The sequence below is a fragment of the Takifugu flavidus genome, chromosome 7, assembly GCF_003711565.1.
Source record: "Takifugu flavidus isolate HTHZ2018 chromosome 7, ASM371156v2, whole genome shotgun sequence".
Taxonomy (NCBI): domain Eukaryota; kingdom Metazoa; phylum Chordata; class Actinopteri; order Tetraodontiformes; family Tetraodontidae; genus Takifugu; species Takifugu flavidus.
In genome coordinates this window covers 5597359-5614225 of record NC_079526.1, presented here as the reverse complement: position 1 = coordinate 5614225, position 16867 = coordinate 5597359, and the positions used below count along the sequence as shown (strand labels likewise).

The following is a 16867-nucleotide window of genomic DNA, read 5'->3' as shown; positions in this document are numbered from 1 at the left end:
GGGAGCCCGACTCTCGGATCTGGTTCTGAGGTTATGGGAAAGCCAGCATCCGTCCGTCTGTCTGCCTGCCTACCTGCCTGTCTGCCTGTCTGCCTACCTGCCTGTCTGCCTGTCTGTCTGCCTGCCTGCCTGTCTGTCTGCCTGTCTGTCTGCCTGCCTGCCTGCCTGTCTACCTGCCTGCCTACTACCTGTCTGCCTGCCTGCCTGCCTGCCTGCCTGTCTGCCTGTCTGTCTGCCTGCCTGCCTGTCTGCCTGCCTGCCTGCCTGCCTGTCTGCCTGTCTGTCTGCCTGCCTGCCTGCCTGTCTACCTGCCTGCCTACCTACCTGTCTGCCTGCCTGCCTGCCTGCCTGTCTGCCTGTCTGTCTGCCTGCCTGCCTGTCTGCCTGCTGCCTGCCTGCCTGCCTGCCTGCCTGCCTGTCTGCCTGTCTGTCTGCCTGCCTGCCTGTCTACCTGCCTGCCTACCTACCTGTCTGCCTGCCTGCCTGTCTGCCTGTCTGTCTGTCTGCCTGCCTGCCTGCCTGCCTGCCTGCCTGCCTGCCTGTCTGCCTGCTGCCTGCCTGCCTGCCTGCCTGCCTGCCTGCCTGTCTGTCTGCCTGCCTGCCTGCCTGCCTGCTGTCTGCCTGCCTGTCTGCCTGCCTGCCTTTTGGTAAAATGTCTCCAAGACCTCTGAAGGGATTTGATGAACAACACCACCTCCTATTAAGGAAGACAGGTCGGGTCTCTCTCTCCATCTGCCTTGATTCTCTAATCACAATCATAGTTCATAATCTGCTGTCTCAATCAGGAAGCCTTTCACCAAGGCTAACCCTCCAATACAAGACGAGCGACATACGGTGGCTGACGAACTCCGTGAAGGTATTCCAAGTAACTGGAGTATTAGTTTTGGGTGTAAGTCACAGTGTGCAGGGAAATGAGCTGCATGGGGGAGGACTGCGCTCTCTGAGTGGTTTTAACGTGCGATGGGAAAATCTCATCTTCCCCTGTCTTTCCTCGCCACTTGCGTGCTTGTTATTGATTTGTTTGTGTTCACGCTGAGCCTGTTTATGTGGCCATAAAACCCCAATAACTGGGAGTAGTGGCATAATTGTTATATTTGGATCGAAAGCCTTTGTTTGCACCTCAGAAACGCGATGATCAAAAGAAATTTTCCGAACTACCGACAGTCTTAGAATCAGCTACACGCTGCTGCCGTCCTTCATTTTAACTCCATGTTGGTTGTCTTTTGTCTGCAGCTCCTGTTGTGACCACATCCCTTTTTTTTGCTAATTTTTGATACAAATGTGCAGATATCAAAGAGTAAAATGAACTATGGGACCAATTCCTTCCATGTCGTTTTGATTTCCCAACAGCTTGATAAATAAAGTAGATCACAATCTGTCTGCTTGGCTGCGGTTCGAAAGCCTTGAATCCATCCACTGAACAGCTCCAACAACATTCAAGTCTTTCATGTTTTATAATCGGAACCCATCAAATTCTAGATTGATGTGAAATCAGTAAACCCGAAACCAACAGCATCTGTGATGCCTTCAAGACCGACAAAAAATCTGCCAAAGACTCATTCCTCCTCCTCAGAAATGATCAACTTTTACCATTTTTATATTTTAAAAAAAGAGAATGCACATTTTTTTATGCATATTTTTTTATTGAATATTTTTTTAACGCGCTGCTTCCATATTTCATCTCTTTTCATCAGGCTGACAGCAGCCAGGAGATCCTTGTTTGGGAGCACGTGATAGCCAACGATACAAGCCACAGAAGGGCATTCAAACAAAAGCAGGTCTCCTGGGGGTTAAGCTTGTGATAACATTTCCATCTAAATGCAGATTTGATATAGCGGCGGTATTGGGGATCCTTTTTAGTTTACATTCATTACCACAAAGAGAGCAGCCGCGTTCTTTCACCTGCTCGTTTCGTGATGTGATTTCGCCTTTTTTTTTCCCAGAGACGCCGTCTGCTCTTGATGTCGCTTGATATAGTCGTGTAAATTGCAGTGGGAGAAGAGAAGAGAAGAGAAATCTGTAAATGAGCTGGACAGGAGGAGTGAAAACACGAGTCGGCACGAGGAGCATACTGTATCACCCAAACGGCGCTCATCTGAGGTGCAAATGAAACGTGATCATTGGCTCTTAGCTGGGGAATAAATCTCTTCTTAAGCTGTTTCCAGACTTCCAAAGAACTTTCTTGTGTCCTCTGGTTATTGTGCGTTTGAACAGAAGGAGCACGCGAGCGAGACAACGATTACTTCTGTCTCCTCCAGGGGGAGAAAGAGAAAGAACATGATGTTTGAATCTAAATTGATGATCTGTGAATCACAAGCCTTCATTTCCATCATATACCCCCCCCCCCCCCCCCCCCCCCCCCACACACACACACACACACGCACACACACTTGTCCCTCCAGGCTCCTCCACTTGCATGCTTCCTTCATCTTTTCCCCTTGCTTGACTCTCACACCTCCACTGCCAGCCGGTGTGGCCTTGCTTCACCATCCTCTCTGGATGCTGCTCCTGTCAGGTGGAAAAGCAGAGAAAGAAGTGGATCAATTCTTCTGCAGATCACAGACTGGGTCAGACTCGTTTGTGCACCGTTGACGATATGCACGCCATTATTTGAATTAGCCAGGCTCCCCTGCCCAGGAAGAGTTAGAAGATGGATTGTTCAACATTTGGGGGAATATCTTGTTTTTTTTACTGTCTTTGGCCAGAAAGATCAATACTAATCCAGGATCTCGGTGTAAAAGTTGGTGCTCGTCTGCTGGGGTAATGTAGAGATCAGAAACATGAGCAAGGGCCACCTGACATCTGTCCATCCCATAAAACCCCAGCTGCTGGGTTCTGCTGGGGGTGCTGCTCCTCAGATGCACTGGGCCCGCTTTGCTTTTTGGATGGCGTGTAACCCCGGACACACACCACAGTTGTCTCCATTCAGCTCTGCTCGTGTGTAGACTTTCAATCGTGTCTTCGTTAGCTCTGCCCAGCAGGTTGTTTAATGGCTTATGTTCATTCCCTCGACTGTTAGCCACGATTGTTAGCCACAGCTAACAAATGAGCGCAATATAGTTTATTTTTAACTCTACATAAAAAAGAGGACCCTGAACTTTTATTTAGTCCTCTTTGTTTTAATAATGTGAGGAAATGAAAGGTGGAATATTACTCAACGCCATATCATTACCTTAAAGTACTTTTTACGCTTACTAAGCATTTTAACTCGCGACCTTCGACATCGTAGCACTGAGCGGTCTAAACCAGCTCTGTACTCACTCCAGAGAAACCCTGGGCCTGCGCATAATACATCAATTACAGCCTTGGCCAAGAGGTTATGATTTTAATTGCCAAATTTTATTCTGGACCATGGACTTATAATAAGCTTGGGGGGAGGATGGGGGCTCGGTATTAATCAGGATAAGGATAATTTAAATTTAATGGAACTTTTGGGGCTTAGCAAAAATTTCCCCCCAGTGTTTCTATTTTTCTTAAAGTAAAGTACCATTCGAAGCCCAATATCAGCAGAATAATAAGCACGGAAAACTTTCCTGGGCTACTAGCCTGATTGGCAGACCTGTTTAGCTAAAAATGAAGTAGCCACTAACTTGATACTCCATACCTTTCAACAGACTCATTGGTATTAGCAACCAAATAGGTAAAATACAAATAAAATTTGTAAGAACTGACTCAGCCTGCTGACTCTAAAAATAACAATCTTCGTTATTTAGAGGGGTTGTTGTTGTAGAGGATTAGCACCTGAGGTCACGCAGCTACATTAGCGGAGGCTGAGTGATTCAGTGGGGCACCTGTGATGCCTGGAAAAGCATTGTTCCAATAATCTTCCATTTAAATAGCAGTGCGTCGCCCCCACATGCCACACGTTCACTTGCATCCAGTCCAATCAGCACCCAGGACACAGACTGATGAAAAGAAATCAATAAACTCATTTTGTACCACTGGGACTTTCACCCACACATCCTGGGGGGGGGGGGGGGGGGGGGGGGGGGGGGGGGCATGTGTTTTTCCATTTACAGGGAGACTCAATTTTATGTGGCTCCACATTGACAAAATAAAGAGGACAAAACATGTTGATCCACAATAATTAATCAGAAAGAGCAAAATGATTAAACAATTTGATAAATGCTGGAGTAGCCCACCTTAAATGCACTATTCAATGTGGGTATGGATATGGGTATGTGGCTATTCTATGTGGCTGATGATACTCCAAAAAAGTGGTCTTAAAAACAAACTCTGATCTAAAAAATATATTAAAAATATTGACAATGAAAACGTATAAAAGCACTGCGCTGGCATTGAAACAGTGACAAAAGCTCCACTGAAAGTTCCATTTTTCTGTATTTCTGTGTTCTGAATTCTTTTTGCTGCTGTTTGGAGTGGGCGGCATTTTCAAGGCAGGGAAGCACTTGAGAATCTGGGTGGAAGACCACGCGTTCTACTGTACGTAACGCCCCCTGTAGTCAGCTTTAACACAGACACAGACGTATCACTTCATCCACATGTCAGCAGAATGTTTGATAATCCAACAATGGTCGTCAATGACGATTCCTCGTCCACTTCAGGGTTTGTTTTTTCACGCCAGTCTTTATTTTTAAAGATCAAATATTACCATAATTGAATAGATGATAAAAAAGAAAGAAAAAAAAGATTCCACTTAATCATCAACGCTCAAGGGGGGGGAATAAATCCAAGCACTAAAAAATGCATTAGGATTCATCCTTGATGGAGCATAATTATCTGCAGCGCTAGTGGACAAACCAACAGCCCGTCGTTAATGGCGTATCTCTTGGGCAGCGTCTCTGCTGCTAAATTACGATTTGGCAAATTATTGTAGATATATTTGAACTGCAAGTCTGGTCGGCAACGGAGGAAATCACCCACGGTGGAGCTTGACACCACACAGCCCCAAAAACACAAGTCCGAGCGGAGAACCTGGAATTAGAGCTTCGCACAATTAAGATTCGCATCTTTAGCTACAGCCAAAATTAGCGGCTTTTTTCGGGCTAGGTGAAACGGAGCTGGTTCTGGGAATATGAGTGTAAAAGAATGAGAACAGACGCTGACAGAATCGCTCAGAGCTTCATCCAACGCTTTCACTTAACGAATAACCTTTTCTTTCCTCTCATTTTTCTTCTTTAATTATTTTTCAGCTGCGAGTATTGATCCAAAAATTGCCTATCCATGCTTGATGGATGAGAGGTCTTTGGATATCTATAATTTAGCGCCACCTGCCAGCATTTAAGCTGCTTAGTAATGCTCTGTTGGATCAATAATCAATAGTCAGGGGAGAAGCACCAGTCTCTGTCCCCTCTGTAGTTTGGTGACAGATCCTCCCCGTGTCTCTTCTCTCCAGACTCGGCCGCTGCAGAAACATTGGTGAACATGCGGAAGGTGACCCATCAGACCATCAGCGAGGAGCTGTCCAAAACGGTCCTCCTGCCCTGCGTCTTCACCCTCCACCCGAGCTCGTCCACCGAGGTTCCCAGGGTCAAATGGACCAAGGTTTGGGGTCAGAGAGGCTCAGACGGTCTGCAGAAGGAGCAATCAGTCCTGGTGGCCAGAGACAACGTGGTGAAGGTAACGTCGGCGTTCTGTCTCGAGGTTCGTCGCTCTCGTTTCCGTGCTCATTTTCCTCCCCGTCCTGCAGGTGAAGAAGGCTTTTCAGGGCCGCGTGACGTTGCCTGGTTACACCGCTAACCGCTACAACGCCAGTCTGGCTTTGTCAGGGTTGCGCTCCAGCGACTCCGGGCTGTACCGCTGTGAGATCGTGGTGGGCATCAATGACGAGCAAGACACGGTTCCCCTGGAGGTCACAGGTAAATACGCGCCGCTGAGCCTGCAAATACTAACGTTGCACTAATGTAACGCCAGCATGTAGTTTTACAACTTTATTAGAATGGTCAGTCAGTAAATGTGTTCCAGTTAGTAAAACTCCAGTTTATTTTTTTTAAAAATGCAATAAAATCAAAGCATTTTCTTTTGAATTCAGAGTTTACTTTCCAAGTTTTGGTTTCTGAGAGCTGTAGAAGGATCCCTGTGCTGAGGAATCCTCAGTATGGTCGCAGCGTGCACACAAAAAATGCCATGAGTGTGCAGGTGGAACAATTTGTGACTCCAAAGTTTACAGTTTGCCTAGCGCCTCTGGGGAAGTGCGGCTAAAGCCTTTTAGCAGCGGAGATGTTGCCCCTGCTGAGGTGCCTAAAGAGGTGTTACGTTAGAATAAACAAAGCCATTTTCTTTTATCTATATTCTTTCATTCTATTACAGGGTGACTGAAGACTTTGTTCTACTATTCTATAAAGACTATTCAGTCTTTCTTCTCCGCTGACGGGTCTTTAAGCATGCTGAGCTCCATCTGTGAACAGGGTTTTTTCCATAATGATCATTTTCTCTGTCGTGGAGTGCCACAAGGCTCCGTCCCTGAGCCGGTCCTATTTTCTTTCCATACATGCAGTTGCCTCCAGTTCTTGTTGATAACGTTATGATCAACCTCTTTTGGCTCTGCTGTGGGGCTCAAACAGGATAGTTGGACTGGATGTTTAACTTTGAATGATTTAAGACACCTCTGATAGGCCACCATCAGGGTCTGAACATGCTGCAGTTTGTCCTCTATCATTTTGGAAGATTTAAATTCTATAGCAACAGGACTGATTTTGAGCTTTAATTTGTGTTTAAAAAGGGACTCTGCAGTGATCAGAATAACCTATTGTACAATATTTTTATTCAATTTGTTTATTTAAAAAAAGTAGTTTCTTTGCGCTGCTTCTAGATTGAGAACAATTACTTCCTGATTATGTGATTTTTTTAAAGTGGACCAATTTTTAAAGTTCCCTTATTTCTTTTACAACTATCTACATTTTGAATGTTTGAGGCTGGTTTACTGCCAACGTTGCTAAAAATGGAAAATGTTAAACAAATTGAAACACAGCAACGCTGTGTCGACACGTCCGTAAGATTCAAATTCTCAAAAAGCACAAACAGATTTACGGGCAAAAACACTTTGAGCACCAGTTAATCAAGCATATTTATGCAGAAAACCACTGGTTGGAGCGAATGCTTTATTATAGTGTTTGTTTGTTGTGATTCGCTGTTCGTAACCACTTCTGGATTTGTTGAAATGTCATTTATGCATTTTAAATGAGTAGCACAACACTAAAGCCTTATTTTTATAAAGAGTGGCGAATCTGTGCAAGTAAATATACATTCCAAACATTTTTGTAATATCTTAGCTACCCCCCACCCCAGTAAATATTATTGTTACAAATAAAAATTAATAACATCCCTGAGCGCCAAGTGAGGGGAATATAAACAGCCTAATAAAGGAGAAAATTCAAGAGAATAAGAGCAGATTGGGCATCGCTGCCTCAAACCTCTCAGTTGCTTTTCATAACCAGACACCCAGTCAAGCTAATAATTTAGCAAAACATCAGCGTACACTAGAAATACCAAGAGCTTGAGAGGTTTGCATAGATCTCAGCAGCTTAACTAAATGTCATGCAACTCACGGCCATATTGGTTTTGAGCACATCTGTATTCGTGGAATTCCTGCAGTAGCCTAGCTGGAGGCGGCTCGCCGTGCAGGAGCCATGATCACTGTGTGAGGAGCTTAGCCGCAGAGCTTTCCAGCTCGCTCTGTTTCTCAATAATATCCCCGCGGGGAGACCTCACGGTAATTTATAAAGACTGGTGCTGCAGCTCAGATGGGAATTTCCGCAGGTGAGGTTTCTTCATTCCAGCTCTTTCACCTGGATCCTGTTGGGCTTGTTCGAGCAACTGGAGCACATCATCTTTCTCCATAAAAAGCCATTTACATTTAGTAAACAAGGGGCGGTCTTCCATCTCCTCCTGGCCAATCGATTAACGTGTGATGAAAACCACTCCTTCAAAGAGAAACCAATTACGCGGCTGGCGAGAACTAGCCATCTCCGGGGCTTAGCCCTAATTGGCAGTCATGTTGCTTGACAGAGCGCAGCCGTCCGCGCGCTAATTCTGCCGAGTGCTTAACGTGTTAATTAGCAGTTATTGATACTGCTCGGCTGTATCAATATCATATTAATCCGCACTGTTTTTCTTAGGGACTTGATTATCCGTGTCTAAGCTCTGATGAAAGGTCTTCGTCTTGTGCCATTTCTGTGTGTTGTTGTTTAGAGATACAGTCGCCCTGTTGCCTGTTTCACATTCTTGTTCTCATCTTTCATGTGTCGTCTATTTAGTGGAATATATATATATAAATTTAGTCTCCGTTGTCGGATGGTGGGAGCCACAGTAGTAGCTACCTACAATCCTGTTTGACCCCAGCTGAAAGGGTGCTCAGGTGAGGTCGTGTTACATTTTTGATCTAAGAATTCACGTTGGCTTTTCATGTGACGTTGTTTCAAAGTCCCCAGGACAGAACGGGGAGAGGACAAAGAGGCTATTCCCAATCTAATTCTGCTCGATCTTTCTGAAGAAATCACACACAGCAGCGTCATTGTTTTCACTTTTAAGACAAACCCACACGCGACTGTGTTTGGCCTCATTTATAGCTCCAGGGTTGTGTTTCTGTGTCTCACAGTTCAACAAGTGGAAGGAAAAGTAGCTCTTTTCTCTGTAATTAACACCTGAATTCCATAGATACGTATCCTATTAAAATATGATTTTACCCCCCATGAGCCATTTTAGATGCAGTTTACAAGAGCGAGAAGCAAAAGATCCTTTGGAGTCGGTCTTTACATCCCTAAAGACACGTACAGTTCGGTTTGTAGAGCTAGTTTCCAACCTTTTAAAAACGAAATAAAGATTAAAGCACAGTGGTCCAAATCTGGGCAACATTAGTTCATGTCTGAAAGTCTTCACACTAGTTCTAAAGCCTTTTTGACTTTTACGCTTTTCCAGTTTGTTCAGGTCTGCGTCTTTTCTCAATGCTTCTTATGACAGATCACTTAGTGTGGATATTTCCGCCATAACGGGCAAAATGTTCAACGCGAGTTCTCAGAGTCTCACTCTTAAATGGCCAAAGGCTGCTGAGCAGACCATGGATGGAGGTGGTGGGTGTTATCTGCTCTGGGAAAACGTCGGAGAGAATTTTCTGAGCCAGTCCTTGTTTTTGTGATAATGAGACACATTTTCTTGCCATAACAAGATAACCAGGATTCTTATCTCGAGAGGGGTAAATCAACTTATATCTCAAGTAACAATTTACTTATTATCTCAAGTTAACCAGTGTGTGTATTCATGTGCAGATTGAGTGCAAATGTATTCGTATTCTACAAGCAATGAGAGGACATTTTGGAGACGTGGGGACATTTTAGCTGGTCCTGATAACAGTAAAAGGTGTGTTTGAGGGCTGAGATTAAAACTGGGCCGAGGACAGAGTTTAACACTTTATGTCAAAGAAAATCTCACAGAGGAGGATGCATAGGTGTGTGTGTGTGTGTGTGTGTGTGTGTGTGTGTGTGGTGTGTGTGTGTGTGTTGTGTGTGTGTGTGTGTGTGTGTGTGTGTGTGTGTGTGTTTCTCTTAAGCCTATAAGAAAATCCCAAGATGGTCAGCATCTTTCACTGTTGCCATGCAAACTGATAATCTAACCAGTCTTACATGGGAGATGTTTTTCCTGAATTATGTCCGGCTCCTTTGTAACCCAATAGACTGAGAAAATAATGTAGGAGCTGTGAATGCAAGGAGAACTGCACTGAGAGAGAAGTGGCTAACAAGTGAGCGTGAAAGGCAGCAAAGCTTTCGATGGTTGAGGCCTTTATAATTATTGTAATCTTGGAGGGGTGAAGGCCAAGGGTTAGTGGGAGGGTTTGGCTTCGAATAAGGGATGGAAATGGAAATGAGAAATATATTGAGAAATATATACTTATATGTATACAGCAGAGCATCGCAAAGTGCGTCTGACAGAGTCCCACCCTAGCAACAAGAACCTGGCAGCCACAGAAAAGAACATGGTGGACGAGTCAAAGTGGGATTCTATTGGAATCAAGAGGGCAAAAAATAAAAACAGAAAGACCAAGAGGAGGGCTAATGGTTGCATAGACAGTGGATGGAAGTCATCATCTTTCACACAGATCATGCTGGAAGACTAACAAAGACAACAAAATACTCCCAGATTATAACAGTACTTATTCCCCAAATGTTCCAGATACACGAAGAATAAAACACAGACAGAGCTTTAGCTCTGTCAAAAAGCTGTAGCCTTACTAGACAATATCCTGACTCTCCGCACATCCATCCTGCAGATGTCAAAACACAGGATTTTTAACACCGGCCTGAAGGAAGATTAATCCCTTAACGCACACAAAAGCCGAGGGGTGTCAGAAGAAGAGCACCGTCTCTTTTTCTCCCTGAAATGAAGTTTTGAAGGATACAAAAGGTACAAATAAGCGTGTTGGGTATTGGAGCACTAAATCCTCCAGTAGAAAAAGACCGGAAATCCACAATCCTCCCTAGTGTTTGTTTCAGAATTTGCATTTCTGTCCGGAGATGCAGCAGCCTCAGTGGAGACGGGTGGGAGTGCCAGGAAGGAAAAGAGGAGCCATAATATCTGGCCCACATCAATATGAAGAGAATAAGGACAGTTTGACAGGGTGATGGACTGCTGGGAAGATGGGAACTGGGAACACACACACACACACACACACACACGCAGTCTACCTCGTTTGCTTGCTTGCCTGGAGTGTTAATGCTCAAATTGCCACGTAGCTGCATCTCGCAGGAATCTCTGTCATTCCTGCAGACAAAGCCGGAGCAGATAAAGGAGCTGTTCAGCAGCCAGATGCCCACCGGTTCCTGTGTTGGATTCTCCTCAGGGGAGTCGCATTGTGTGACTGGCAGGCAGAGGTGGGAACTGGGGGAAGACTTGGTGGACGCTTCTGAAGCGATTATATGCTCCTTTCACACTGTATCGCTGCTTTCAAGGGTTTTTATTTCTTTTTACATGCTTTTCTACCTCTCTGGTTCCTTCCATACGTCTTAAATGCAGCGGAGCTCCGTTCGTGTTGGGGTTCTTTTCTCTTTTTAACCTTCATCATGAGTTTGACAACAAACGTTGCGCAGAAGGGTGACATTGAGTGTGCATCGTTAAAGCGGGAAAATAAACATCACTACGCTTTGTCATATACTGTAACCAAGGGCAACATCTCCTTTCCCTGCACCGCGCGCTGGATGCAAATGAGACGCGCGTATATAGGCTGACTAAATGTGAGCGCTGCCGATTGCGTCTCTTCCACAGATGGAACAATGTCACTATATGACGGAGCTTTGTTTGTATTTATGTGCGAACGTGTACGTGCTCGTGTCACGATTGTTGCACCCCATGGATACAGAACTATGACCCATATGTGATAAAGCGTAACTGATGCGGCGAGCGTCTGAACTGATGCACTGTGCCTCTCTGCAGGTGTGATCTTTCACTACAGGGCGCCGCACGACCGCTACGGTCTGACCTTCGCTGATGCCAAGAGGGTGTGTCTGGAGAACTCGGCGGTCATGGCGACGCCGGGGCAACTGCAGGCCACGTTTGCGGATGGATACGACAATTGTGATGCTGGCTGGCTGTCCGACCAGACAGTGCGGTAAGGCTTTCACGTACGGTGAATGCGTCCGTGAAACGACACTCAAAAGGCAGAATCTCCCTGCTGTTATCATAAATGCTAACTCGACCTATTTAAGTCGGTCTCACCACATGTGTGTACACTTGGTGACGGTTAACGTCTCACTCTTCTCGGTGATCCGTCAGCTGCCTTTACCTAGCCGGCTTCCATCATTATCTGGGGCTTCAGATCGCTGTTTCATCAGCAGCGAAGCAGACCGAGCATTGTTTTCCTGACAGCGTTTTCTCAACCATCGCACCGTGCCGCCTTCTTTCTCCCTTTCTTTGTCTCCCTCTGCCCTCCGCTCCTCTTGTTCTCACTTGGGAGCACCATAATTGGTTCAGATTCAGTAGGTTTCAACTGCACATCAACCAGGAGAGAACTGTCCAATTAATCCCTTAAAAAACCCATACGGACATCAGCCGCTGCTTCATCAGCGACCAAGCGGAGACGCAGAGGCCAGAGACACTACAAGACAGGGCTCCTGCTACGCTGATACAAACAGGTGGCTGTTGAAGGACAGCTGCAGGTCGATGGTCTTACCTGTCCCTTGCAGTGGTGCAGACGCAGTCTTTTAATCACCATCTTTGCCTCTGCCCTGACGTTGCTGGGACCAGTGTCCTATTGGGATAATTGCCCAGTTGGAGTGCAAATGTTGCCTCCTTACACGTCACTGAAGGAATCCTGATTCTTTTAATGTCTCCTTGACTTCCCTCTTCTGGACCCCACTCACCATGGCTTTGATGATGAATCTCAACTGCAACTCTTGCGCCATGCTTTTAGAAAAATAACTGCATAATTATAAAGTGGACATTACACTGTGGGCAGAATAAATAAAAGCGCTGAGATATCATGCATTACATTTATATCCTAAAGTTGTTTTGACATAATACATTTAAAGTCTAGGTAGTAGGGCCTTTCTTGTGTTCCTTTTTTCATTATTCTTTACATTTTCTGCAAATTACCGCTCATTTTAATCTCGCTGTCTTCTAGAAAGTGAATAAAATGGTGATTTGATTTGATTTTGTTCATAGATGAGCACAGACTCTTCATCTGGCAGCCCAGGTTTAATTTGATCAGCCTTCTTTTGCTCTGCAGGTACCCCATTCAGTCACCTCGACCTGGTTGCTACGGTGATCGCGAGGACTCACCTGGAGTCCGTAACTATGGCATTAGGTCTCCCGATGAGCTGTTTGATGTGTACTGCTTTGCTAAGCAGTTTCAAGGTAAGAGCTGGGAGCTTAAACTGGGGTTTAGTCATGCATGGGTCCACTAAGCTGTGGGCGCGTCGCTCACAACTCTGTGGAGGCAGAAGTTAGTAATCTGGTGCAATAAAAGGGGAGAGCAGGGCAGATGGGGAGGAGGGGGAAGAGACAATAACAACTCTTGTTCGCAGGAAAATCATCTCCACAGTATTAGATCTGTGTTTCATGTCTTATTTCTGACAGGAAATTCTTCAATTAAACAATAAAGGGATGCGTGGCAATAGAGGATCTTGTAAATTTGCTGCTGTGATTTCAATAACTTAACTTCAGATCAATTTAGCACAAAAGTAAAAATCCAGTTTGTCAGTCTCCGCAGTGCCGGTTCAGCAGAGCTGAGGCAAACAGAATAAAAAGCCTGTAGCCAAAAAAGCAGCATGTCTTGGATGTCCTTAAGAGTGAAGTAAATTCGACCTTTACCCTGATCGTATTGGATGTAAATATTGGTATTTTTTCGTATGGAGAGAGAATGTGAGAGTTCTTGGTCAGAGGGCGCCTGTAGAGACCTGTGAAAACCCTCCCTCCTGTTCTGAACCTCTTACCCCCCTCATCCCTCCAGGAGAGGTTTTCCACTCGGCGGTGCCGGAGAAGCTGAGCCTGGCCACGGCCTCCACACACTGCCACTCTCTGGGAGCCCAGCTGGCAACTGTCGGGCAGCTCTACCTCGCCTGGCAGGCGGGTTTGGATCAGTGTGACCCCGGCTGGCTGGCCGACGGCAGCGTCCGCTATCCCATCAACATCCCACGCAAGAACTGTGGCGGAGATGAGCCCGGGGTGCGGACCATCTACAACAACCCCAACCGCACAGGCTTCCCTGACACCACAGCGCTGTTTGACGCCTACTGCTACAAAGGTAAGTGATAAACTTTATGTATCATCTCTTTGGTAATTACCATGGCAACAAGCTCGCCGTGTGGGAGTCTGGTTATTAATTACTTGTTTGTGTAAAAGTGGTTGCTAAGAGGATGTGTGGAACAGAGTGCCCTTCTGATGATTTATTTATTTATTTTCTTAGTTTTCAGGGAGGCTCAGTGATGTGTTTAGTAGGACATCGCTCTTGGTGTAATCTCGTTCTTATGTCTTCCCACTAGTGGGGGTCCAGGCGATGGAGGCACAGGCACTGGCCCAGACTGGTGGCAACAGAGTGGAGTCAGTGTCATCACAATACCAGCATGGCTCCCCCTTCTCTGAGACCTCCTCCTGGACTGGTCTGGTGGACTTGGACAACACTGGAGTTCGCTCCATTGCTGGAAGCAACAACTCATCTGAGATCTCCGAAGAGCATGTGGTTATCCATTTAAAACGGGAGGACGACTGGGACCGAAACCAGAATGGACTAGAAACTGTCCAACACAATAACGAGCAGGAGGAGCAACCAGCCATCAAAAAGGGTCCTAAAATCTCTGGCTCAGAGAGTCTTGAAGGTTCTGCTCAGGAGGAGGAGGATCATTATTTTGAAGCCTCTGACACACCAACATTATCCACCACAGCCTCTCCTACTCCCCAGACTAGCAACAGTGTGCTGGCTGACATCGTCGAGTCTCTAATGAGACCGTTTAGGTACTGGACTGGAGGCGAGGAGGTGGAGAAGACGCAAAAACCAGCTTCGCATTTTGAAGAAACAGCAGGAGAGGGTCACGCACAGATGGAGGCATCCACCAGAAATCCCAGTTCATCTAAAGCTGGAGGAAACAAGGCTGACACGGACAATGCCATCAAAGAGCACGCCAGTCAGGCGCTTTCCTTCTGGCCTCCGATGGCTGGAGTTCAAAGTCCCCTGGAGGGCCTTACGGAGCGGGAAAAGGAGACGACCCCACCGAACCAGCAAGCGCCCAGAGTCCACAAAGCAGACCAAAGTAACTCCATGATGCAGCCGGTAGCCTCCAACCCTCCATCTGCTGTAAACGGTATGATCTTTTGTGTCTAACTGAGTGTGAAATTCCAGAAGAAACCATCAATTGAATGGGGTCTTTTCTGAACAGTGACGTGATGCATTTAAATGTCACTGGTAAATATAGGCTCTGTTTATGTCATGCCTTTCTCTTCCCTTTTGGATCTCATTTTTTCCCGGGGTGTGCTTTAATACAGTCCTGCATTCAGACTATAACTGTGAAATTAATGTGATGGTAATTGAAAGCAAAAAAGGTGGGGCACGGTGTGCCGACCGTGCTGTTGTGTTTATCCGCATTTAGTTCCCATAATTCTGCTTGCAAAAAAGGTTTGCTCGGGTCAATATTTTTTTCATTTGAAACAGAAGAGAACTGCATCGCAATTACGGCTTCAAAGAGTTATTAGATTGAAATAAGGGTCTGTCTGGGAAAAATAAATTCAACGGACGAAGAAATTCGGCAATTTAACCAGGTAACAAGAAAATGTTAGATGCGAGGGTTTGCTGCTCATCTGTGCCCTGTGTGGGTGAGCCGTGCTGCAGGTGTGTCCACATGGTGTCAGCTAATGATGCAGCAATGATGAAAGGTTACGACGTCGCTATTTTCAGTCCGCGTCTTCTTGAAAGCAAAATGGCACCAAAACCTTAAATTGCTTCCTACGTGTCGACATTTCAAGGATAGAAAAAAGAAAAAAAAAGATGAGTAAAAAAGCTGGATCAATGGCTGCCAGAGGACGGCACTGTTTGTAAGGTTTAAATTACAGCTTAATGAGTGATCCCTGGCTAGGAGCAGGAAAAACATATGCGATTTAAGCTGGAAAACAGGTGAACACTGCTTCGGTTAGGATAAGGCAGGTTTTCCTCTAATGGGCCCCACAAACGATGCATCTCTGGTGTTGGCTAAAGGGGGGGCTGCAACTAAAGCATTAAGCCTCTCCTACAGACAGCTAAAGGATGATTCAATAGAGATGATGGGCTTTTCTCAACTAGAAATTGCCGGCTTTATTAATATAAATACTTAATGCCGCTCTACCTGATAATCTATTGCCGACCCCCGAGGTATTAATGAAAATCTGAGCTTTAGTCGCCATGCATTATTCACAGCCTTATCCAATTAATGCGAAGGCTGGGCTCAGCCTCAGTTCTTTGGAGGTAGCTGGTAATGATCACTGGAGCGCGCACGTACAACACAAGCCGTGAGATGAGTGGAGGCAACAACAGAAGATGGTGAAATGAGGATCAGAATCAACCTTTTCTTTTAGCATAAAGTGAAAGCCAACCCGAGTAATGCCGGGTTAGGAACGCACTGCAGTCTGTTCAATGGCTGGCAATTTTACAGGGCGGTCTGACCCAGCTAGAGCGACATAGCTATTGCAACAAATGAGTGCATGTGGCAACACTCCTGTTCCAGTGATCATATTGTATCTCTGTTATTAGATGTATCTGGCTGGACACAGCAGTACCAACTTCCTGTCTCCAGGGATCTTTCTCATTGTCAGGCTACATTCTCCAAATGTAATATCATGTTGTACTGGCCAGAGGGACCCTTTCAGCCTGTTTGCTCCAGTAAAGAGGAGTCAACACGGCAGGGCTGCTAACCGTGGGAGGTTTTGCTCGTTACAGATGTGCAACATTTAACTGCTGTTATCAAGACTTTCGGACCCACAGAGCGTCAATGTCTGAGCTAAACTGAAGTGTGAACCGTGAAATCATCCAAATCTACACCTAATGGTCTCATTTTATTTATTACATGGGTCATTACATAGATCAGACCAGAGAAATGCTTCTAATTATTCTCACTTCCATCAGAGTGTGTAGTAAAGGTATGTAATTAGCTATTGGGATTACTAATAGGACAATTATGCTGGTGTATGCGGCTCTTATGGAAATGAAGCTCAGGCTCATCAACATCACGTTAGGCACGAGGCAACTGCAGACTTCTTAAATAATTTAAATATAATTTAATATTTATGTGTGGACATATCTGTGTATGTTCTGCATCTTGGGGTAATTTGTCGAGCTGGCTTGGGTTGCACACCCCCTGCCGTGTACCGCTATACTATTCAGATGTGTTAAGTGATCTGCGGACAGCCAAATGGAGCTGAGCAGCAGTGATGATGACGGTGATGATGATGGCAGCGG

At 45.6% G+C, this 16867-nt stretch overlaps 1 protein-coding gene across 2 annotated transcripts in view; it reads left to right on the top strand.

The window, feature by feature from the left end:
• ncanb (neurocan b) overlaps window positions 1-16867 on the top strand; it is a 94830-nt gene that overhangs the window by 28603 nt on the left and 49360 nt on the right. For both annotated transcript variants that reach the window (XM_057038377.1, XM_057038376.1), the window contains exons 3-8: window positions 5357-5580; window positions 5651-5819; window positions 11383-11557; window positions 12674-12801; window positions 13397-13690; window positions 13929-14744. In XM_057038377.1, the coding sequence (XP_056894357.1) occupies window positions 5357-5580; window positions 5651-5819; window positions 11383-11557; window positions 12674-12801; window positions 13397-13690; window positions 13929-14744 (1806 nt within the window). The remainder of the gene's footprint in view (window positions 1-5356; window positions 5581-5650; window positions 5820-11382; window positions 11558-12673; window positions 12802-13396; window positions 13691-13928; window positions 14745-16867) is intronic.